At 41.0% G+C, this 23738-nt stretch overlaps 2 protein-coding genes across 2 annotated transcripts in view; both read right to left on the bottom strand.

The window, feature by feature from the left end:
* The window catches only part of LOC142098455 (uncharacterized), a 584882-nt gene that overhangs the window by 156769 nt on the left and 404375 nt on the right, over positions 1-23738 (bottom strand). The gene's annotated exons all lie outside the window — the stretch shown is intronic.
* Positions 1-23738, bottom strand: part of LOC142098005 (uncharacterized) — a 252476-nt gene that overhangs the window by 13301 nt on the left and 215437 nt on the right. Inside the window, exon 8 of the mRNA XM_075180399.1 lies at positions 8715-9062. Within this exon, the coding sequence (XP_075036500.1) occupies positions 8715-9062 (348 nt within the window). The remainder of the gene's footprint in view (positions 1-8714; positions 9063-23738) is intronic.

Below are 23738 nucleotides of genomic sequence, written 5' to 3'. Positions count from 1 at the left end.
TGTGAACCTGCACTGTGGGGAGAGAAGTAGTCCAACCCCACCTCCTTGTCTGCCTTCAGGTCTGGGGGTATGGGTGAGATAGAGGCCACTATGTGAAAGTGCTGCAGGTGAGGCAGTGTCTGATTGCATGAGTCATGTTTCTGTAATTGCCAGAAGGTTGAGGTTTTTTGAGAGAAGAGATAATTTTTGGAGGTAAGCTTGTTTCAAACAGTGCGTGCATTCCAAAGGGCACATTTAAAGGAGTTTGGAAGAGAGGGGAGACAGGTGATGTGTTTGAGGTTTGCTATAGAGTGTTAGTGCTCTGATGTATGTGTGTGTGAGGAGTGTGGGGGACCTGGATTAGGTGATATATCACCAGCTAATAGAAGCAGAGAGAGAGAAAGATAGGCAAGGAGATTGTAAGATGTGTGACCTTTTATTTTCTGGAGACAGGTGGAGACTGTACATGTTAGAGATAATAAATAGGACAACAGTTCATGGGTGTTAACTAGAGGTGAGTGGAGTAATGAAGGTGCAATGTGAACAAATGTTTGTGTTGGTGGAGGGGTGAAAGATGACACAGTCCTAAAGATAATGTCATGAAAAGAGACCAAGAAAAGCAATTTGTTAAACATTGTGATAAAAGAGTAAAAGCAAAAAAGTTAGGGGATTTTAAAAAATTACCTGTTTGCAGTGTTCCGTATAGATAGACAAGTAATGCAGAAATAGCCTGTGGCAGATGTAGCTTATTCCTGTAAATAATCAAGTGTAGTCCAATGTTTGTCCAACTGTGTTGTCTAACTGTGCATTTTCATAGACTTTGTGAGAAAACTTAGTGTAGAAAACACACATACGTCTCATCCCACATGCGTCACCCCAGAGACTTATCATACACTGAGTAGAGATGAGCGGGTTCGGATATCTGAAATCCGAGCCCACCCGAACATTGCCGATCCGAGTTGGATCCGAGACAGATCCGGGTATTGGCGCCAAATTCAAATATGAAACTGAGGCTCTGACTCATAATCCCGTTGTCGGATCTCGCGATACTCGGATCCTATAAATTCCCCGCTAGTCGCCGCCATCTTCACTCGGGCATTGATCAGGGTAGAGGGAGGGTGTGTTAGGTGGTCCTCTGTCCTGGTAGATCTCGTGCTGTGCTGTTTAGTTCTGTGCTGTGCTGTGCTGTGCTGTGCTGTGCTGTGCTGTGCTGTGTTCTGCAGTATCAGTCCAGTGGTGCTGTGTGCTGTGCTCTGTCCTTCTGAGGTCAGTGGTGCTGCTGGGTCCAGTGCTGTGTCCTGTTCAGTCCAGTGGTGCTGTGTCCTGTGCTCTGTGCTTCTAAGGGCATAGTTATTTCCCCAATATTCCCCTGTGTTTAAAAAATTAAAAAAAAGTTATTTAAAAAAATACCAAAAACTAATTTAATTTTTTTTAATTACCACAAAATTTGCACAACCAATCCTGCAGTATAAGCCCATTGGTACTGCAATATTACCAAGTTCACACATTCAGCAGTAAAAGTCCAGTGGTACTGCAATATTACAAAGTTTACACATTCTGCAGTATCAGTCCAGTGGTGCTGTGTCCTGTGCTCTGTCCTGCTGAGTTCCGTAGTGCTGCTGGGTCCTGTGCCGTGTCCTGTTCAGTCCAGTGGTGCTGTGTCCTGTGCTCTGTGCTTCTAAGGGCATAGTTATTTCCCCATTATTCCCAAGTTTTTAAAAAATAAAAAAAAAGTAAAAAAAAAATTACAATTAAAAATTAAAAAAAAAATAAATATAATTATAACCAAATTTGCAAAACCAATCCAGCAGTATAAGTCCATTGGTACTGCAATATTACAAAGTTCACACATTCTGCAGTATCAGTCCAGTGGTGCTGTGTCCTGTGCTCTGTCCTGCTGAGTTCCGTAGTGCTGCTGGGTCCTGTGCCGTGTCCTGTTCAGTCCAGTGGTGCTGTGTCCTGTGCTCTGTGCTTCTAAGGGCATAGTTATTTCCCCATTATTCCCAAGTTTTTAAAAAATAAAAAAAAAGTAAAAAAAAATAAAAAAATTAAAAAAAAAAAAATATATAATAATTATTATAACCAAATTTGCAAAACCAATACAGCAGTATAAGTCCATTGGTACTGCAATATTACCAAGTTCACACATTCTGCAGTATCTTGTGCTACATATAATGGAGACCAAAAATTTGGAGGATAAAGTAGGGAAAGATCAAGACCCACTTCCTCCTAATGCTGAAGCTGCTGCCACTAGTCATGACATAGACGATGAAATGCCATCAACGTCGTCTTCCAAGCCCGATGCCCAATCTCGTAGTACCGGGCATGTAAAATCCAAAAAGCCCAAGTTAAGAAAAAGTAGCAAAAAGAGAAACTTAAAATCATCTGAGGAGAAACGTAAAGTTGCCAATATGCCATTTACGACACGGAGTGGCAAGGAACGGCTTAGGCCCTGGCCCGTGTTCATGACTAGTGGTTCAGCTTCACCCACGGATCATAGCCCTCCTCCTCCTCCCCCCCCCTACAAAAAATTGAAGAGAGTTATGCTGTCAGCAACAAAACAGCAAACAACTCTGCCTTCTAAAGAGAAATTATCACAAATCCACAAGGCGAGTCCAAGGGTGTTGGTGGTTGTCAAGCCTGACCTTCCCATCACTGTACGGGAAGAGGTGGCTCGGGAGGAGGCTATTGATGATGTAGCTGGCGCTGTGGAGGAACTTGATGATGAGGATGGTGATGTGGTTATTGTAAATGAGGCACCAGGGGGGGAAACAGCTGATGTCCATGGGATGAAAAAGCCCATCGTCATGCCTGGTCAGAAGACCAAAAAATGCACCTCTTCGGTCTGGAGTTATTTTTATCCAAATCCAGACAACCAATGTATGGCCATATGTAGCTTATGTAAAGCTCAAATAAGCAGGGGTAAGGATCTTGCCCACCTAGGAACATCCTCCCTTATACGTCACCTGAATAACCTTCATAGTTCAGTGGTTAGTTCAGGAACTGGGGCTAGGACCCTCATCGGTACAGGGACACCTAAATCCCGTGGTCCAGTTGGATACACACCAGCAACACCCTCCTCGTCAACTTCCTCCACAATCTCCATCAGATTCAGTCCTGCAGCCCAAGTCAGCAGCCAGACTGAGTCCTCCTCAATACGGGATTCATCCGAGGAATCCTGCAGCGGTACGCCTACTACTGCCACTGCTGCTGTTGCTGCTGTTAGTCGGTCATCTTCCCAGAGGGGAAGTCGTAAGACCGCTAAGTCTTTCACAAAACAATTGACCGTCCAACAGTCGTTTGCCATGACCACAAAATACGATAGTAGTCACCCTATTGCAAAGCGTATAACTGCGGCTGTAACTGCAATGTTGGTGTTAGACGTGCGCCCGGTGTCCGCCATCAGTGGAGTGGGATTTAGAGGGTTGATGGAGGTATTGTGTCCCCGGTACCAAATCCCGTCGAGATTCCACTTCACTAGGCAGGCGATACCAAAAATGTACAGAGAAGTACCATCAAGTGTCCTCAGTGCTCTAAAAAATGCGGTTGTACCCACTGTCCACTTAACCACGGACATGTGGACAAGTGGTTCTGGGCAAACGAAGGACTATATGACTGTGACAGCCCACTGGGTAGATGCATCCCCTTCCGCAGCAACAGCAACAGCTGCATCAGTAGCAGCAACTACAAAATGGCGACTCGTGCAAAGGCAGGCAACATTGTGCATTACAGGCTTTAATAAGAGGCACAATGCTGACAACATATTAGAGAAAATGAGGGAAATTATCTCCCAGTGGCTTACCCCACTTAGACTCTCATGGGGATTTGTGGTGTCAGACAATGCCAGTAACATTGTGCGGGCATTAAATATGGGCAATTTCCAGCACGTCCCATGTTTTGCCCACACCATTAATTTGGTGGTGCAGCATTACCTCAAGAGTGACAGGGGTGTGCAGGAGATGCTTGCGGTGGCGCGCAAAATTGCTGGACACTTTCGGCATTCAGCCAGTGCCTACCGCAGACTAGAGGCACATCAAAAAAGCATGAACCTGCCCTGCCATCACCTCAAACAAGAGGTTGTGACACGCTGGAACTCCACCCTCTATATGCTGCAGAGGATGGAGGAGCAGCAAAAGGCCATTCAGGCCTACACAGCCACCTACGACATAGGCAAAGGAGTGGGGATGCGCCTGAGTCAAGCGCAGTGGAGACTGATTTCCGTGTTGTGCAAGGTTCTGCAGCCATTTGAACTTGCCACACGAGAAGTCAGTTCCGACACTGCCAGCTTGAGTCAGGTCATTCCCCTGATCAGGCTGTTGCAGAAGCAGCTGGAGAAAGTGAGGGAGGAGCTGGTAAGCCATTGCGATTACACCAAGCATGTAGCTCTTGTGGATGTAGCCCTTCGTACGCTTTGCCAGGATCTGAGGGTGGTCACTCTTTTAAAGTCAGAGGAATACATTCTGGCCACCGTGCTCGATCCTCGGTTTAAAGCGTATGTTGTGTCTCTGTTTCCGGCGGACACAAGTCTACAGCGGTGCAAAGACCTGCTGGTCAGGAGATTGTCCTCTGAAGAGGACCGTGACATGCCAACAGCTCCACCCTCATTTTCTTCCACATCTATGGCTGCGAGGAAAAAGCTCAGTTTTCCCAAAAGAGGCGCTGGCGGGGATGCTGATAACATCTGGTCCGGACTGAAGGACCTGCCAACCATTGCAGACATGTCTACTGTCGCTGCATTGGATGCTGTCACAATAGAAAAAATTGTGGATGATTACTTTGCTGACACCATCCAAGTAGACATGTCAGACAGTCCATATTGTTACTGGCAGGAAAAAAAGGCAGTTTGGAAGCCCCTGTACAAACTGGCTCTATTTTACCTGAGTTGTCCCCCCTCCAGTGTGTACTCGGAAAGAGTTTTTAGTGCAGCGGGGAACCTGGTCAGTGAGCGGCGAAGGAGGTTGCTTCCTCAGAACGTTGAAAAAATGATGTTTATAAAAATGAATAATCAATTCCTCAATGAAGTACAGCACTGCCCTCCAGACAGTACAGAGGGACCTGTGGTTGTGGAGTCCAGCGGGGACGAATTGATAATGTGTGATGAGGAGGAAGTACACACTGTAGGGGGAGAGGAATCAGAGGTTGAGGATGAGGACGACATCTTGCCTCAGTAGAGCCTGTTTAGTCTGTACAGGGAGAGATGAATAGCTTTTTTTGGTGTGGGGGCCCAAACAAACCAATCATTTCAGCCAAAGTTGTTTGGTAGGCCCTGTCGCTGAAATGATTGGTTTGTTAAAGTGTGCATGTCCTATTTCAACAACATAAGGGTGGGTGTGAGGGCCCAAGGACAATTCCATCTTGGACCTTTTTTTTTTGCATTATATGACCAATCAACAGTCGTTTGCCATGTTCAAAAAGTAAAACCAAATTTAAAAAAATACAAGAAATTAAACCAAAAGTAAAATGCCGTGTCATAATTTAAAACAAGAGGTATTGACGTGCTCTAAAACTACTGTATTGTTGTTTATATTTTATAAACACTACACTTGAAAGCTTGAGTCTTTCAATAAAAAAGTAACTGTCCATTGCACGACTATGTGCAACAGGGACAGTTTTTTGGGTTTACAAAGTCAAACAATAACACTTCGACCCTGTCTGTCTGGGATCTCAATGACGAATTGTCTGTACCATGTTTGGAGGAGGTATTGTGGCCCCGGTATCAAATTGGGTACCGGGGCCACCCCACTATGCAGTCCAGATACTTGTTTGGTGGAATTCTGACACGTGGAGGGTTTTTTAATTATATTGTGGCCTCGGTACCAAATTGTGTACCGGGGCCACCACACTACGCAGTCTAGATAGATAGATGCGTATCATAGATAAAGTACATTCAGTGGTGTGGGGCAAATTGAAAAATATTCAAAATGCACTGACATTATCAAAAACAAGAGGTTGTCACACGCTAAAACTCCAACATGTATATGATGGAGAGGATGGAGGAGCAGCCGTATGTGTAGTGTAATGTAGACCTGTTGAAGGTTTTTTATATATTTTATTGTGGTGCCCAGTGCCCACTCCTCTACGCAGTCCAGGTACATTTATTGGTGCGATTCATAAAAGTTCAGGGTTTTTAAGATATTGTGGTGACCCACTCCTCTACGCAGTCCAGGTACATTTATTGGTGCGATTCATAAAAGTTCAGGGTTTTTAATATATTGTGGTGACCCACTCCTCTACGCAGTCCAGGTACATTTATTGGTGCGATTCATAAAAGTACAGGGTTTTTAATATATATTGTGGTGACCCACTCCTCTACGCAGTCCAGGTACATTTATTGGTGCGAATCATAAAAGTTCAGGGTTTTTAATATATATTGTGGTGACCCACTCCTCTAGGCAGTCCAGGTACATTTATTGGTGCGATTCATAAAAGTTCTGGGTTTTTAAGATATTGTGGTGACCCACTCCTCTACGCAGTCCAGGTACATTTATTGGTGCGATTCATAAAAGTTCAGGGTTTTTAATATATATTGTGGTGACCCACTCCTCTACGCAGTCCAGGTACATTTATTGGTGCGATTCATAAAAGTTCAGCATTTTTAATATATATTGTGGTGACCCACTCCTCTACGCAGTCCAGAAAGATACCTTGTTGCAACGTTTTGGACTAATAACTATATTGTGAGGTGTTCAGAATACACTGTAAATTAGTGGAAATGCTTGTTATTGAATGTTATTGAGGTTAATAATAGCCTAGGAGTGAAAATAAGCCCAAAAACTTGATTTTTAAACTTTTTATGTTTTTTTGCAAAAAAATCCGAATCCAAAACCTTAAATCCGAACCGAGACCTTTCGTCAAGTGTTTTGCGAGACAAATCCGAACCTCAAAAATAACGAAAATCCGGATCCAAAACACAAAACACGAGACCTCAAAAGTCGCCGGTGCACATCCCTAACACTGAGTATAATATAATATTATTATCATACACTGATTTGTCTGTTACCAGCTCCTACCACCTTCATTTTCCCAGCATGCAGTGCTCTTCTTCACTCTCTGCACCACCTCTGTGTACCTCTGGGCTCCAGCACACACTTCTAATTGTGCCTCGAGATATAGTTCACTGTCACCAATGTTTTGTTAAGGTGAGCATGTGCGGTCCGTTCAGTGGACATTTATAAAAATATTATATTCCTAGTAAAAACACACCTTTATTTGTATTATTTTAAATATTCATTCCTGTAGTTGCATAAAATTGTAAAATAACAAAAAGAAAAGATTTTTTGTAAAAAAGTTTAGAAAATGTGTTTAAAATGAATTTCGCAGACCGCCACTGATATGTGTCTCTTTTATTTTATTTCTCTTTTTTTATAGCAAACTGTGATCCTGATAGTGTTATATTGTCACGTACATCTCAATCCACTCTCACAGTTACTCAATAGAACTTATTATACACACAATTACTATGTATTATTCACTCCTTAGTGATGTGTGTTACTCTTCCGTATGTACCATGATATGTCTTAATGTATCACAGCTAATTATCAATCCTGTCAATTCAATTATGCTGTTTTTGAATATTCCCAATATAAGATTTTGGAAGTATGTAAGGAAAGAGTCCCAGGGCAGCTGACAGGGCCCTCTTAAGAACCTTTTGGGCCGCACCGGGACCCCTATATATACAAAAAAAATAAAAAAAATGATTATATATGGGCCCTGCAGCCCAGGGGGGCCCTCCGGAGGTAGAAAAAAAAAACCCTGCAAAAAAAGAAGAAAATACTTACCGTGCTGTCAGCTGGCGATCCGGCTCCCTCCCTGGTCTCCTCCTCTGTCGCGCTCCACAATGGGTGTAGGGCGGGCGTGATGATGTCACGCCCGTCATGTACTGCCAGCGCGACGGAGGAGGAGACCAGGGAGGGAGCCGGATCGCAAGCTGACAGCACGGTAAGTATTTTCTTCTTTTTTTGCAGGGTTATTTTCTTTTCCTGCCTCCGGAGGGCCCCCCTAGGCTGCAGGGCCCCCGGGCACCTGCCCAGTGTGCCCAATGGGAAAGACGGCCCTGGCAGCTGAACAGGAGACAGTGATGGCCGACTGGTCAGTGCTGGACACACCTGTGTCTGATAAACGGGAATTGTTTTCTCAAAATGTTATTGTGGGTGGACATCCAGGTATGTTCTCCCAAGAGATCGACACCACTCTGCCACCATTACTGTACTATGACTGTCCCACTGTATGGTTCCTGGCTCTATGACTGATACACACAGTGCTCATACTGAAACCTGGGAGGAACATACAGAAGCGCTAAATACGCATAATGATGTGCAAACCATAAAAAGAGATGAAGCCCGGGAGAAACAGGTCTACGGATCCTCAGCCCAGCAGCATTACTAACCAAGTTCATGAAAATGGATCTAACAGTAGCTGACTGGTCAGTGACCAGTTCCTTCAGTTTATTTTGGATGCTATATGAATCGAAATTAAAATTTGCCCATTAAGTGATCAGTCATTTGGCAATACCATCATTTTGCTTTATAGCTGCACAACTGGACCTGAGTGATTTACCTCCATGTGTGTGGACAAAATCAGCGACAGTATTATGTCATTATAGTCAATATAGAAAAGTAGCTGATATTTTGTGTGACAGTAACAATATAAGCCCATTATTTTAGCTCATAATGTGACACTGATTATGATATAACTGAACGAATATTGTGTGATATTTATTAATGTACTATACTCACTCTTTACTTGTACCGGTCCTGTACTTCTCTCTATTGGCTGCTCCAGGCTGGGATGTTCCACTCTGCAGATAAATTCTGACCCTTGGTCCCCCAGTGATGGGGTGATCACCAGACAGGCTGTATAGGTAAATGTTTTATCTCTCTGCTGCTGTGATCTGCGGATTGGAAGCTTCTTTGTCTCATTGTCAGACATGGGAATTAATTCCTTATTTCCTCTCCCTTTCTTATACCACGTCACAGTCAGATCATCAGGGTAATAACGTGACACTGTGCACTGCAGCTGTGTCTGTTTGTCCAATAACAGATCCGGTGTCTGTATCTCATCCATTTCTGGTCGGGAAAGGAAATCTGCAACATTGAATAGGTTCTCAGTGACCCTGTACATTTAAATCATGTTACTCAGAGCATACAATGAGTGGGATTCACAAAAGTAACATTATTATTTTACATTTTTTTTAACTAAAGTTGTACCAATTTCTTCTCAAAGGTTGAATTCACAAACAGTTAAATAATTCATTACCTACCCAAAGTCAGTTTGGATTTTTAACATTATTTTGTACATATATTCTTTATTTCTAACAAAATATAACATTTATTTTCCTGAGTTAAATTGAAAGAGACAGCGGGAACAGTCATTGATAGAACTATTTATTAAATCTTCCTTTAGTTCAATAAAACTGTTAACTGTAAAATAACATTTATAAAAAAAAAATGGAGTGACAATAACATATAACTCATAAAGCAGTGTACATAAGTCTGACTATAATATTAGTAAGACTTCAAGACAAAAAGTTGCTGAATGATTTTCTTTGGAAAAGACCTTTGTAAAAATCCACTATATAAATAAATATATATATATATATATTTTGTTTACATTGTATAATAACACTCAGCAGCACAACCATTTATGTGCTGTTTCCTTACTTACCTGAGACAGATAACAACCATGAAGGGTTAAGTAAGGAAGGTCCCCAAGTAGCAGTTGTCCAAAGTCAGAAATTCATTTAACCCTTCTCCAAATCTGGAGGCAAGCAGTAACTACCCCAATATCCCCCAATGACACTTACATTTTATATCACTCTTCTCCCTATTCCAGTCTTTATGTATCGGATGTTTCAGCTCCTTGTGAGTTACCGCAGCTCGGACTATATACGGCTCATTTACATTGACCTTGTCTCTCAGGGTCTCACAGCTGCTGGTGGCATTAAAGGTCCCATCCTGGTTTTCCTCAAGGATAACAGTAGATTCCAGGGTCTCGTGCTTTGTACTTGAAGGTGGTTGGATCACTGTCCAACATACTGAGATATCTTTAGGGTAAAAATGATCCACGTGCAAACTGAGACGGCCGTCTGTGGAGCAAATTATATTTCTCGCCTTTGGAAGCCCTGTAATGAGAAACAAAAATTCCAATGTACAAATTCATAGATAGAGTAAATCACAAATCTGATAATGGAATCACTGGTGATAACTAACCTTTTATCATTGCAATGCAGTAAGATGAAAACACAGTGCAATAAGCTATGATATATAGACCCTTTTTTTCCCTCTGATATTGTGATATAAAACAAAGATTTCAATTACTTACGGCTCTTCCTGTACCTACGGAGAAGTACCACAATGATTATAGTTCCCAATGCACAAACAAGCACAATAGTAACAATCGCAACATGAATTTTGTATCTCGCTGTCAGATCTGAAAGAAACAAACAACATATGAAAAATGCAGATTGTTCATTGTACAGTGTGCAGGTGGTGATGTATGTATGTAGTATGGGGATAGTTAATGATGGCACAATGTCTCATCAACACAGATTGCACCTCTCATATTACCTTGTCCTGCAACACATCAATGTACACCTGGGGGTAAATGTATGCAGCTAAAATTTAAAGCGACGATGGCTTGTAAAGGCAAACTTGCCTTTACAAGCCATCGCCGCTTTAAATTTTAGCTGCAAAGTCGCCGATTTCCGGCGACTTGAAAAAAATCGGACTTTCATACATTTACCCCCAGGTGTACATTGATGTGTTGCAGGACAAGGTAATATGAGAGGTGCAAAAATCGGACTTTTATACATTTACCCCCTGATGTTAATTAATGTATAAATTCCTGTAAATTGCTATTCTGTGACCTGTATAACAGTCCTAAGCCTACAGCTCTGTGCTCTCTTATATGGTCACATAAGTACTTGGTGATTTCTAATGTCTGTATAATTTACAGTAGAGACTGCAACATCCCATATATAATCTAGCCACTTAGACTGTAAATAACATAGGATGAATTTACACTGACATTTCCTGCACATAGATTACTGTAGACAGTGGGGCATGTAATTTTTTCCCCCTAAGCCCCTAATGCCAAGGGGTCTATGCATCAAAGTACAATGACCATCACAAAATTTATGAAAGATTTCTCCTGCCATAACTCATTTAATGTTTGTCTTTGCAGTTCCCATAGATTAATATGAGGACTGCGATCTTCTTCAATGCATGAACCTTTGATAAGCTTTGCATTGCGCAGACAGGTAAGGAAATCTCAGGATGGCGTTACCTCTCTTTTCCTGCAGAATCCTGCTGAAATCTCTTTGGCTTTACAGAATCCCGTACAACAGAAGTGCTATGCGCATGCACGCAGCACTTCCTTCTTTCAGCGGTAGCGTTAGGCTGCCGGTAAATAGGAAAATTAACTTGCTGTAGAGGGGTCAGTTCACCAGGGCTCCCAGAGTAGCCCCGGCATGGTGCATTTCAGCGGTGCTTAAATATGCATTGCTGCGATTTGCAGAGATACATATTTAGTGGCACTGCATTATATAAATGCATAGACCTCCAAATATCAGCAATTTAATGTAAATCCCCCATAATCCACTCTGCGTTTTATCAAGTGAATGAAAAATAACATAAAATAGGGAAATATTGTAGAAGGCTAAGGGGGGATAGTGACAGATTTATATTATTACATAAACTAAATTATTGGTTAATTTGAGGTGCACTGTTCTCTAGAGATCTTTATTGATCCTTTAAAATAGGAATGTGATTCATGTATAAAGTTACAATTAGGCTCTGATGACAATTTAGGAGCCAACTTGTCATTTCCAGGATCTATGTCAGCAGGGCACATGATGATTTCTATATTATAGTACCTCAGAAACTTGCAGGTTGTTGATTAGTGTTGTTTGTGTGTATTTGAAAGCTTGTTCCATTGGGTCTTTTGGTTCTTTAAATTGAGGTATTCTCCTCATTCTGTTTTCATAAACTAATTAGATTTATATATAAAACATTGTTTATTTTAAACATCGGTAGGAGCTACATTAATAAGGATTATTCTGTATGCACAGATATAACAGATGTTTGCTCACCTTTCCCTACCACCAGCAGTCTCTCAACATGAGGATGGATCAAGGTGTCATGTTCCACCACACAGGAGATCTCCACGCCCCAGTTCTCTTCTGTCGGCAGGAATTGATAGACCGACTCCATGGATGACCTGGTAATTTTCCGGGTCTTGGCATTCTCCACCAGTGTCCTGTTCAGGAGCCAATTCACAGCAATGGATTCTGGGTAAAACCCAGATGCACGACAGATTAACATCTGCTCCACATTCATCTTAAATATTGGGGAAGTGATGGAAACGGATGGGGCAGCTGCAATAAAAGTGACACATAGGTCATTTTAATACTTTGTTGTGTACATTTGTATATATGTGTGGTTGATGAAACCATTGCACATCTAAACATGATTAGATAGGCCTACATTTACCAGCAACCTCTGCTGCTGGGAGGAGGAGTAGGACAGCGAGAGGACTGAGGAGGTGAGAGGAGTTAACAAGGAGAGCCTGCCAGTGCCTGCCAGTGCATAATACTGAAGGAGATAAATAGGGGTCAGGATAGAAGGAGTGTGAGAGGTATATTGTCACACTTCTGGTATCACAGATGTAATCCAATAGCCATTTAGTTCCAAAGTAAATATGATTTATTTTATTATACAAATCTAAAATATCCAACAAATGAAGTCAATTGTCCCAAAGAAGATAAAGGTTCAGTGGAAGGATCAAACAATTGCAATGCAAACCACAAAATGGAGCAAGGTTTTGTGAAAACCTCTGGTTCAGATTCAAACACAATACACAAGCAAATACTTCACAACAGGAAGTGTATTTTACAGTCCTGGCCATCTTGGATAAGGGCTGTTCTAAGGGTAAGTTAATAACATATAGAGAGAGAGGTGCGTAAACTCAGAAGATCCAGCTTTCCCAGAGTTCAGTTGACAGGAGGGCTGGGAGGAGAAAGTGAGACAGAACTCGCTGAGAGTTGTCAAGAGTCTCCTGAGTGAGGAACAGATTTTTAAAAGGAACCTATACCAGTGAATCTCAAGATTGTAGAGGGGCATAGTGAAGATCAATTGCTATGGGCATTCAAAGCTAGTTCCTGGCCAGAGAGAGGATCTCTTGGTCTGGGTCAATTGCAAGTGAGCAGAGAGGACAGCAAGCAAGAGGAGGTTTGAATCCTGCCCAGTGTCCTGCCACCCTGGTGACAGATAAGTGTGCTCACAGTTGATACACATATACCTCTATATCACATACAGACTGAGATATACGTGCAGAGACATTCTGTTTCTGAGTTGCATGATTACTGTATCTCCTCATCATACAAGGAACTTCAGTCTTTTAGTGTTCTCCCTTCTGGGAGACTGTTAAGATACTCACTAATTATATAGATTGCTGTCAAGATCATATAAACCAAGTTACCAACCAAGTGCACCAATGGTACCCAACATACCTTAGACAGGGTGACAGGATTCACTCAGGTGTGAGTGTGGTGAAAACGGTAATATCTTAGTCTATATAATTGGATGTATAGAGGAACCTTAAATCCCATTGTTTAGTGACTGAACTGTGATCATCATCATCATCATTTTATTTATATAGCACCATAATTCTTCAGTAATATACAGAGAAGTCACTCACATTGGTCCCTGCCCCATTGGAGCTTACAGTCCAACTTCCCTAACAATGGCACACAGACTAAGGTCAATTTGTTTAAACTAATGTATATTGAAAGCTCATATTAAAATAAAGAAATATAATCAGTGTTGACATAACAAGATACTTCTCTAAGCTTTCCATGTTAGTAATAATAGTAGTAATAATAATAACTTTCTATAGATAATAATGAAGAAATATAAAGATAAGTGAAAATGGAAAGAGGGGAGAAGGGAAGGGAGAGAAGGAGGAAGGAAGAAGAGAGGAGTACTATTCAATATTAATAGAGATATAGTGATCTTGTGTGTTGGTAGGTTATTATGAAGGATGTGATTAAACAAGATAAGGTAAGGTATGTCCGTGTATATGTGGTAAATATATATTTAATCGTCTCTATTTGCCACAAACATGTAATCTTTATAGCATTCTGTAGCCTTGAATTCTAACCCAGAAAACCAGGTGGTAGTAAATTCTGAAGTTTTCTCATTGTAGAGGGAAGCAAATCATCCATTAACGTACAGTAAAAAAACAAAATAACTTTTTAGGCCAATTATGAGGGAGGACGAGAAGGCTACTGCACGGGGTCTGTGTCCCCGTAAAACAAACAATATATAACAACCAAACCGCAGTAGTATTTCAAATCCTCCAAAAAAACTGGTAATGCAATGTGGTTTTAAAACTTTAATAAAACAAATAACATATAAAAAACATGTTGAATACTCAATATGCATACATAAAAATAAATAAATTGTAAATTCCCAACACTAATAGGAGGAACAATATTAATTAGGTGCACCTATAATAATAATAATGTCTTGAATCCGATCAAGTAAATTCCTCCAAGGAGTGATGGTGTATATTAGATCAAAATCATACTCAGACTGAGCTCACAACGATATTAATATTATGGCCATAAATTAATCCAGCTCAATGGGGTATAGCTATGATTGAGACAGTCCACAAATCTGAAACAACCAATCATTTGAAATCCCCAATTAATAGGCTAGACGATCAGGTATCCCATATCAGTATAGTACAGTTCATATTATGCAGTTGATAAATCTCATCCAGCACAAACTGTGTTTGTAAGTTATTCGTATGGAGGTACGGACAATCCACAATATAAAGCACTTCCTTACCAGATGCTGGAATCTGTAGTGTGTCATCCGATCAGTGCTTCCTTGTCTAAAGCATGCATGCTGATAGTAATTGTTGCAGCTTAAATACTCCTCCAGCAGTAAATACCGGAATGGTGGTTCCTATTGATTTTTTTGGAGGATTTGAAATACTACTGCGGTTTGGTTGTTGTTAACGTACAGTAGTCTATTTGGGAATACCAGTCTTCAAGTGTTGAAGGATTGGAACATTTCCATTGGAGAGACATTACAGCCTTGGCTGCATTGCTTAGATGACATAGCAGTGATTATTTTAAAAAAAATATTGGAATTTTAAACAAGTTAATGAGCCAGAGGGCAAGATTTAAGGGAGCTTCGTAATTTAGTATGGTCTTAGTGATATATACAACACCTATCCAAAAATTTTGAATAATGGGACAATCCCACCATATGTGTAAATAACTTCCTACAACATTAGAGCATCACCAATATATATCGGAGGTATCCGGGTATATCTTTCAAAGTAAACTCGAATATCTGTACCAACAAATTCATATTTTGTATTGTGTCTCTTATAGAGGTGCTAATGAAGCATACATGAGTGATTTTGAAAACTTTCTGCCGCTCTTCTGGAGAAACGTTTCTAAGTAAATCTTGTTCCCAACTTTTAGTGTAATGAGGAAGTGATTGAAATACATTTTCAATAATAAGTCTCTATATAATTGAAATTTTATGGGATGGTTTAGAAACCGATATAATGTACATAGCGTTTCAAAATCAGTAAGTTATCTATGTACTAGTTGGGTTCGTTTAGTTGATTGCAAAAAATTTCCAGAAATCAGCTTTGGGTATATGCCATTTATATTGGATATCAGTAAATGGACGGACGCCTTTCATATCCATCAGTTGTCCCAACCTGAAGACTCCAGCTTGATACCAATGTTTGAAAGAGGGCAGGTGAGTACCCGGAAGGAAATCCTGATTTGCTAAGAAGGAGGTAAGTGGTGAAATTTTAGAGATATATGTTATAGTTTGTAATCGTTTCCAACAATTCAGTGTAGGTGAAATAGTTGGGTGAGAAATTGAGGATAGGCTCAGCAAGCAATGTACAATCTCAATTGGGAGATGTAGAAATTTTTCCTCAATAGAGGCCAATTGTTTGTTATCTTTGGACCTAGTCTATTCAAAGATCCTACTAAGCACGGTGGCTAAGTGATAAGCACTTCTACCTTACAGCGCTGGGGTCATGAGTTCAATTCCCGAACATGGCCTTATCTGTGAGTTTGTATGTTCTCCCCGTGTGTGTGTGGGTTTCCTCCGGGTGCTCCGGTTTCCTCCTACACTCCAAAAACATACTGGTAGGTTAGTTGGCTGCTAACAAGTTGACCCTAGTCTGTATGTGTGTGTTAGGCAATTTAGACTGTAAGCCCCAATGGGGCAGAGACTGATGTGAGTGACTCCTCTGTAGAGTGCTGCGGAATTAGTGGTGCTATATAAATAAATGATGATGATGATATGTGTGGGAGTTGAAGTCCTCCTAAGTGCTTGCGTCTGAATAAAAATTCTTGTTGAATGTGGGGATGATTTTTACCCGAAATAAAATGACTGATTAAGCCTTGAACATCTTGGAACCATTTTGAGGGAATATGGATCGTAAGAGTTTGCATTTAATAGAGGATTTTAGGAAGTGTGTTCATTTTAATAACGTAAACTATACAAATGAATGATAGTCCTTTAAAATGCATTTGTTCCATGTCAGTCTTTAAGGACAAAATGATAGTCGAGAAGTTGGAATGAAGAGTTGGGTAAAGTCTTTGGTCAATTGAATTCCAAGATATTTAAGATGAGATTGGTGCAGATAAATGGGAATTTAATCTTCAAGTTTTTAACTATCGGTAGAGGGGTGGTAACTTTCATGGCCACAGATTTTGAAAAAATAATTTTGAAATTCGAGAGATTTCCAAAAGTGTGAAATTCGGTCATCAAGCTAGGGAGTGAGGTCACAGGATAAGGAGATTGATGCTATCATCAGCAAAAAGTGTTAATTTACATTCCTTATAACATACTTTAATTCCAGAAATGTCAGGATTATCTCTATTTGCTCTTGCAAGGGTTTCCAAGCAGTGGATGAAGATCAATGGTGATAACAGGCAAACCTGTCTGGTACTGTTTAAAATATTGAATGGCTTTGATAGGGATCCTTTAATCTTTATATAAGCCGAAAGAGATGTTATAGAGTGCTAAAATTCTATGCAATCTCAGGGGACCCAAACCTATGTGTCTCAGAAGACCAGATATGAACTCCCAATCCACCCTATTAAATGATTTTTCTGCATCTGTAGCTAGTAGAATGATAGGGATATCTTGCTGTAAAGAAAGATGTATTAGATTAATTATTTTGGTGGTGTTGTCACAGGCTTCTCGGCCAGCCACAAAACCTACTTGATTATCATGTATAATCTCAGGGAGGAAGGATTTCAATCTGTTTGCAAGCATTTTCTCATATAGTTTGATATCTACATTTAGTAGTGAAATAGATTGACAGCTGGGACACAGGGATGGATCCTTCCATTCCTTCTGTATAATTGTAATGTGGGATTCTAGGTATTGTTTAGAAAAATTAGATTCAGCAGAAATAGTATTAAATGCTTGGAGGAGTAATGGGACAAGTTGGGTTTTGAAGGTCCTTAAATAAGTTATCGTAAAGCCATCGGGACCTGGGCTTTTACCTGAAGGGGAAGAAGAGATAGCTTGTTTCAATTCTTGAGCTGTAAAAGGCTGCTTCTGACAATTTTGGAAAAGTAATTGAAAGTAAATAGTTATCAATCTCTCCCCGGCGGCACCCTCTCATAATGTTAGATGAAGAAACAGCAATGTTATACAATTTGGAGTAATATAAGTGAAAAGTGTTGGCTATTTTGTTTGTTTCAAAATGTGTACAGATAGTTTTGAGGGCAGTAAATAGCAAATCTCAAACCAGACTACTTTGATATGTTTTAAATAGACCCATAAGTAAGCTTTGGTTACCTCCATACACCAGCTGGAAGTCTTCCCGAAGAGGTTCATGTAGAGACTGATGTTGGACTCTACATGAGAAGATCCGCTCTCTGTCCTCCTGAGTAGGTGATATTATTACTGAACTGTTCACACTGTACATCCCGTCTGGGCTTCTCTGTGGTGTGTCCACTGTGACACTGTTCAATATCTCTCCATCCCTGAACCATTCAATGACTATGTGCTCTGGGTAGAATCCAGTGATGGAGCTATGCAGAATACTCTCCTTATTAATAAGAACTATTTTATCTGTGATAATGAAGTGTGGAGGAGCTGAAACAGATGAAAATAAGAAATGTATTTGTTAATTAGCTAAAAATACCGTCTCTATGTATAGTTGTTAAGAGCTAACAAAGAAATAAAATGAGCAGCTCAGTGCAGTTTGAAATGCAATTCTTCAGATCACCCTCCATACACATCTTGTTATTTCCTCCAAGGACCATTCTCCAAATCACGTACAGAGGGGCTGGACAACAGAGTCGCCTAACAGTTGATTTAACATTAACTGTTAACTAAATGCCCTTTTCAAGAGCTGCTCCACAAAACAAGCTAGATATTCCTCCGTAAGGTACAGACAATAGGACCTGTACAAGTGAGCGCATTTATATTTAATCCCAGGGTGAGACCTACAGACCACTTTTCCCAAACAAAAAAACTAAAAATGGCCATGTTCACATTAGAACGGGCCTTAACGAGGCAAACAGCACTATTAGCACCTCTCCACATCCTCCTGTGGATTACATCCAACCAGATTTAGCAAATACCGAGCCAGCGAGTCAGGATTATATCGAGATTATTATTATTATTCTTTATTTGTTAGGCACCACAAGATTTCCGCAGCGCCGTACACCATACAAACAGTACACTATACAGGGTGAAACAGCACAAAACAATAAACAAAAATACCAGTACTTCAGAAACTCCAGGCAGGTTAAAGCAATAAGCATGGAGCAGAAGAACATGTGAGGAGACAGGAGGGAAGAGGGCCCTGCTTATTTGAGCTTACATCCTAAGGGAGGGAAAACAGAAAGACACAAGGGGAGCCAGATGAGGCAAGGGAGAGAGCGAGTGGAGGAGGTGAAGGGGTTATACGGATGGTTGGTAGGCTTTAAGGAAGAGGTGGGTTTTCAGTGCACGTTTGAAGGAGCACAGAGTAGGAGAGAGGCGGATGGAACGAGGGAGGTCATTCCAGTGAAGGGGGGCTGCACAGGAAAAGTCTTGGATTCTGGAGTGGGAAGAGGTGATAAGAGTGGAGGAGAGGCGGCGGTCATTGGCCGAGCGCAGGGAGCGAGCAGGAGTGTGAATGGAGAGGAGGTTAGAGATATAGGGGGCAGTAGAGTGGGAGAGAGCCTTGTAAGTAGTGGTGAGGAGTTTGAAAAGGCTTCTGTAGGGGAAGGGGAGCCAGTGTAAGGCGAGACAGAGAGGGGAGGCAGATGAGGAGCGGATGAGGGAGGCGAGATCTGACTTATTGCTGTAAGTTCTAATCTCTTCAGGGTTGCAGAGATCATTCCCACCCAAATGAATAACTAACACTTCAGGACACCCAATCATGGCCTCATTCAGGAGCAGGGTTCTTAACAATAGAAACCATTGTATGCCTCTAAGGCCTAACCACTAAATGCCTTCAGCCCCTGGGAAAATGCTCATGCTTTGAAGTGGAAGTGGAACAGACATCATTGCTTATTGTGCAGTCTAATATATTTCTTATAGCAATTAGACTTCCATTTACCCAGCTCCATAATGGTTTTAACAAAACAACCCTCCTCACCTGCAACTATGGCACTGCCTATCCTAAATGAATGAGTCCTGGTATCATCCCAACTAAGACCCAACCTACGCAAACATCTATTAAAAATCATCCTGAACTGGTATTTTGTTAGTGAAGTCCCATCAGGTTGTCTCAACCAGTTATGACCAGTAGCCGGCCTCATTTCCATGTAAATACCAACCAAGAGTTATGGGCAAACCGCTTTATTGTCATTACTTTATGGGCTAGTAATCCAACGCCCTTTATCGAGCTAATTAGTTTTTGATCTGTGGATCTTAGAAACCAAACTATGACCATGAAAAAACATATTCTTGGTAGGCAAACCTGTACAGTGCGTAAACTTAGAGGACACCAATAATTCACTAATCTGGAATGCTCTAAAAAATGCCATAGAGAAACCTAAACAAAAGAAGCAAACCACTAATGCTTCATATACAACCAGCATCAAAGCACCCATTAGTTTTGCCAAAAGATCTCCATCATCTGATCGCCTCCTATACCACCGGTGTATTTCTGGCTCTGCAGAGCAGAAAAGTCTTAGTGATATCCATGTCACTTTGCATTTGTATAAAAAGAGAAATACCTGCCAAAGATGTAACCCTAGGGGCCTTGGACCTCCCTGAAGAATAAAACATCCCAGATAAAGGCTAACAAACTTTGCTCATGTGTCTTACCTCGGTGGCAAATCGCGTTAGTGTACCAATCCCACTCTGTCCACGCGTCCCTATACCTCTTCAAGGTCGCAGGGGCCAATTCATTCATGGCCAGACCTTCTATGCTGGCCTGATAATCTGCCAAACATAATCAGGCATGGCAAAGCTACTTCCTTTGCACAGGTGCCACAGCTGTAAATATAACCCAGTTAAAGCGTGATAAGGCATCAGCAATAATATAAACAGCCCCAGGAACATGTCTAGCTTTGAAATCAATAATGAGACAGAAACATTTTAGGACCATGTGTCTATGCAATCTAATCACTTGTGTGGTTGAGGTCCATAGATTATTATTTGCCTGTACCACCCCCAGATTATCACACCAGAGCACTATACTCTTGTTCCTTAAACATTCCAACCCCACCAATTCTACCACCACTATAATTAGGACTATTTCCAACAGTAGCAAGTTCTTTGTGAGTCCCTCTCTTGTCAGTCAAAGGGCCAAGGTTCAGCGCACTCATCTACATCCAAGTGAAAACGATCCCCACACATTTCTACTGGCACTATTACTGGGAATAATTCCAACAGGAGCAACTTCTTTGCGAGTCCTTCCTCATGCCAATCAAGTGGCCAAGGTTCAGTGCAGGTCCATCCAAGTAAATCCCAAAGCCTGCAGAACAAGCAGTGTCTGTAAATAGCTGGATGTCCCCAGAGTTAAGAGTGGAAGGAGGAACCCTTAAACAAACCCAATTAAAGTGTTGAATGAAAATCCCCCACAATGTCAAATCCTCTCTTATTTCCCCCAAATAACCTAATGAGTTGATGACCCTTCACAATACCAGCTGTAACCCTCTCAAGTTTCAGACAAAATATCCTCCCCATCGGGATTACTCGACATGCAAAATTCGGCAGACACAAGAGTAACTGAAACTGCTTCAGAGTGACTGAGTGCTAACTCCCTGAAGCAACTCTAGCATGCACCTCAATTTAGTCACCTTGTCAGCAGGCAACCTGCAACAACCTGTATGCGTGTTAATTTCAATCCCTAAATACAACAGCTTGATCATTGAACCCTCAGTTTTCTCGACTGCTATTGGCACACCCAGCAATGTAAACAAGGCCTTCAATGAAAAAAACGCTGCCCCACAACTATCCGAGCCCATTCGGGCAACAACAAAAAATTCATCCAGAGTGCACCACATCACGATAATCCGTCCCCGTCACTATGCACCAGTGAAGGAAAGAACTAAAGCATTCATGAGATACTCAAGACATCACACTACCCCATGGCAATCATTTATCTACATTAAAATTGTCATCAACTTTAAAACCAATATATTTAAAGGAATCGGGATGCAGAGAGTCTCATAGCCCATAACCATGTCCAAGGCTTTCTCAAAAGACTGATACACAGCCCTGCAGACATACTGATCAATTGCATCATTTACAGACCACCTTGGAGCGTGAGACAAGTGTTGGATCAAACAGAACTTGCCAAGTTCTTTTTTAGGCACCACCACTACCGAGGACAGAAACAAACCCTGGTTAGGGGAAGGGAAGGAAATGGACCACACATTCTACCCCACCAATCTTCCTGTGACACTTTGGGCCTGATTCATTAAGGAGAGCAAAACCATATTTTCAAGGTAAATTTAAAATGTGGGGACAACTTTATTTATTTAGTTCTGGTAGGGCATGTCCTAGATCAACTTTAGATGTCAGTGTACAAATAAATCTATCAAGTATTTGAGTTCTACAAGGAAAAGCAGTCAGTATTATTTTCATATGTGCAAAATGATAAACTAATTTCCCTTCTATTGTAACATAGTTTGTCCAAGATCAAAGCTACTAATTTTTTTTATTTGTTCCTCTTAATGAATCAGAATCTTTGTCTTTTGCAACCTCCAGAACCTCCCTGGCTGACCATAGATTGTTTGGAGTGCCGCCTCAAACATCCCTTTCAATAGGCAACTGGAAGCCTATTGAAAGGGATTAATATTAATTATTATTAATCCCTGAGGAAGCTCACCGGTATTAGCCACGAGCGAAACGCGTTGGGTAATAACTGCTTTCAGCACTGTTACAATACTGTCAAAGATCCAGGATCATACATCTATCTAGCATGCTATAGACCTTCATTCCTAACACGGCAACAATCAGGCACCCACTGTCCGCGAAGAGAATCACAGAGCACGCGTATGCCACCTCTGCTACACACACAGGTTGCGGGACTGTGACTAAACATCTACTCAACTAGGAGGTAAGAGACGCTCCCGCACCCCAGGAGGGATTCTTGCTTTTTGGACAGGACTTCTATGCCGAAATTTTCCACGTAAGTTACTTTGGATTTTTACCTTTATGCACTTGCAACATTGGACATTATTTGGCATCCTAGTGCTACATCGTATGTGGTCTCTATAGCAGGTTCAGCGGTCTAGACCACCATGCCAGGACTTTGAAACATATCCATTGCCCCGTTATGAACATACACTGTTTGTTCTATGTGCACATTTGTAATTTATATATCTATGTTATTTAACCATTTTCCATCCGGAATGTGTTATATATAGTTTGTTCTACAATAAAACTTTTTGTATTTTATATCTTACACCAATCAGCGCCTAGAACCTGTATATATATATATATATATATATATATATATATATATATATATATCAAGACTAAATCTGGGAGGGTAGGGATTCCCTCCTATACATTTTCAGGTTCACTATTTGGTTGCTTCATATATCCAGTGGAAGCGCAACCTACCCCCCTTTTATCTTATTTAATGTGCTTTTCAATTTGAGCTTTTCTTGAAGATGTGAAATGTGATTTCAGCTGTCTGCAGTGGAGAAGAGAAGAATTGCTTGATCCCACTCAATTTCATTAGCATGGCAGCAGTGGTGAGTCAGGGTAAGACAGATCAGTGCATTTTACTTTCATGGTTCATATCTGAGCATTTTGATTCTGAGGTTTAGTTGCCCTCTACTCTATTTACTGTAAGACAAGGATATATTTGATAGTAGTCACACATTATCTTACACTACTATACACTCTATTACTATATGTGCTAGATAAACATGTTACATTCCTTACCTTGAATATCGAGTCTGATCTCCTTCTCCTTCCTCTCTGGGCTGTAGAGTACAGAACAGGTGTACATCCCTCCATCAGACAGAGTAATGTTAGATATAGTCAGATCAGCGATTCCATCTATGGCTCTGTCTATATAAGACACCCGAGGATCTGTTTCTTTCACCTTTTTGCTTAGAACACTTAAGATTTCCTTCCCTTGAAAGCTCCAGACTATTTTAAGATATTTGTGCTGCACAGGAGGTTTATTCACTTTGAATGAGCAGGGAATCTGCACCTCTGCCCCCATCATGGCTGGGTGAGTTGGTGGAACATTCAGCTCCAGAGCTGCACCTGCAGACAGTGACAGATAATCTATATTAT

This window comes from Mixophyes fleayi, chromosome 7 (assembly GCF_038048845.1).
Source record: "Mixophyes fleayi isolate aMixFle1 chromosome 7, aMixFle1.hap1, whole genome shotgun sequence".
Taxonomy (NCBI): domain Eukaryota; kingdom Metazoa; phylum Chordata; class Amphibia; order Anura; family Limnodynastidae; genus Mixophyes; species Mixophyes fleayi.
The sequence above is the reverse complement of the archived record's forward strand: the minus strand, read 5'-3'. Positions and strand labels throughout refer to the sequence as shown.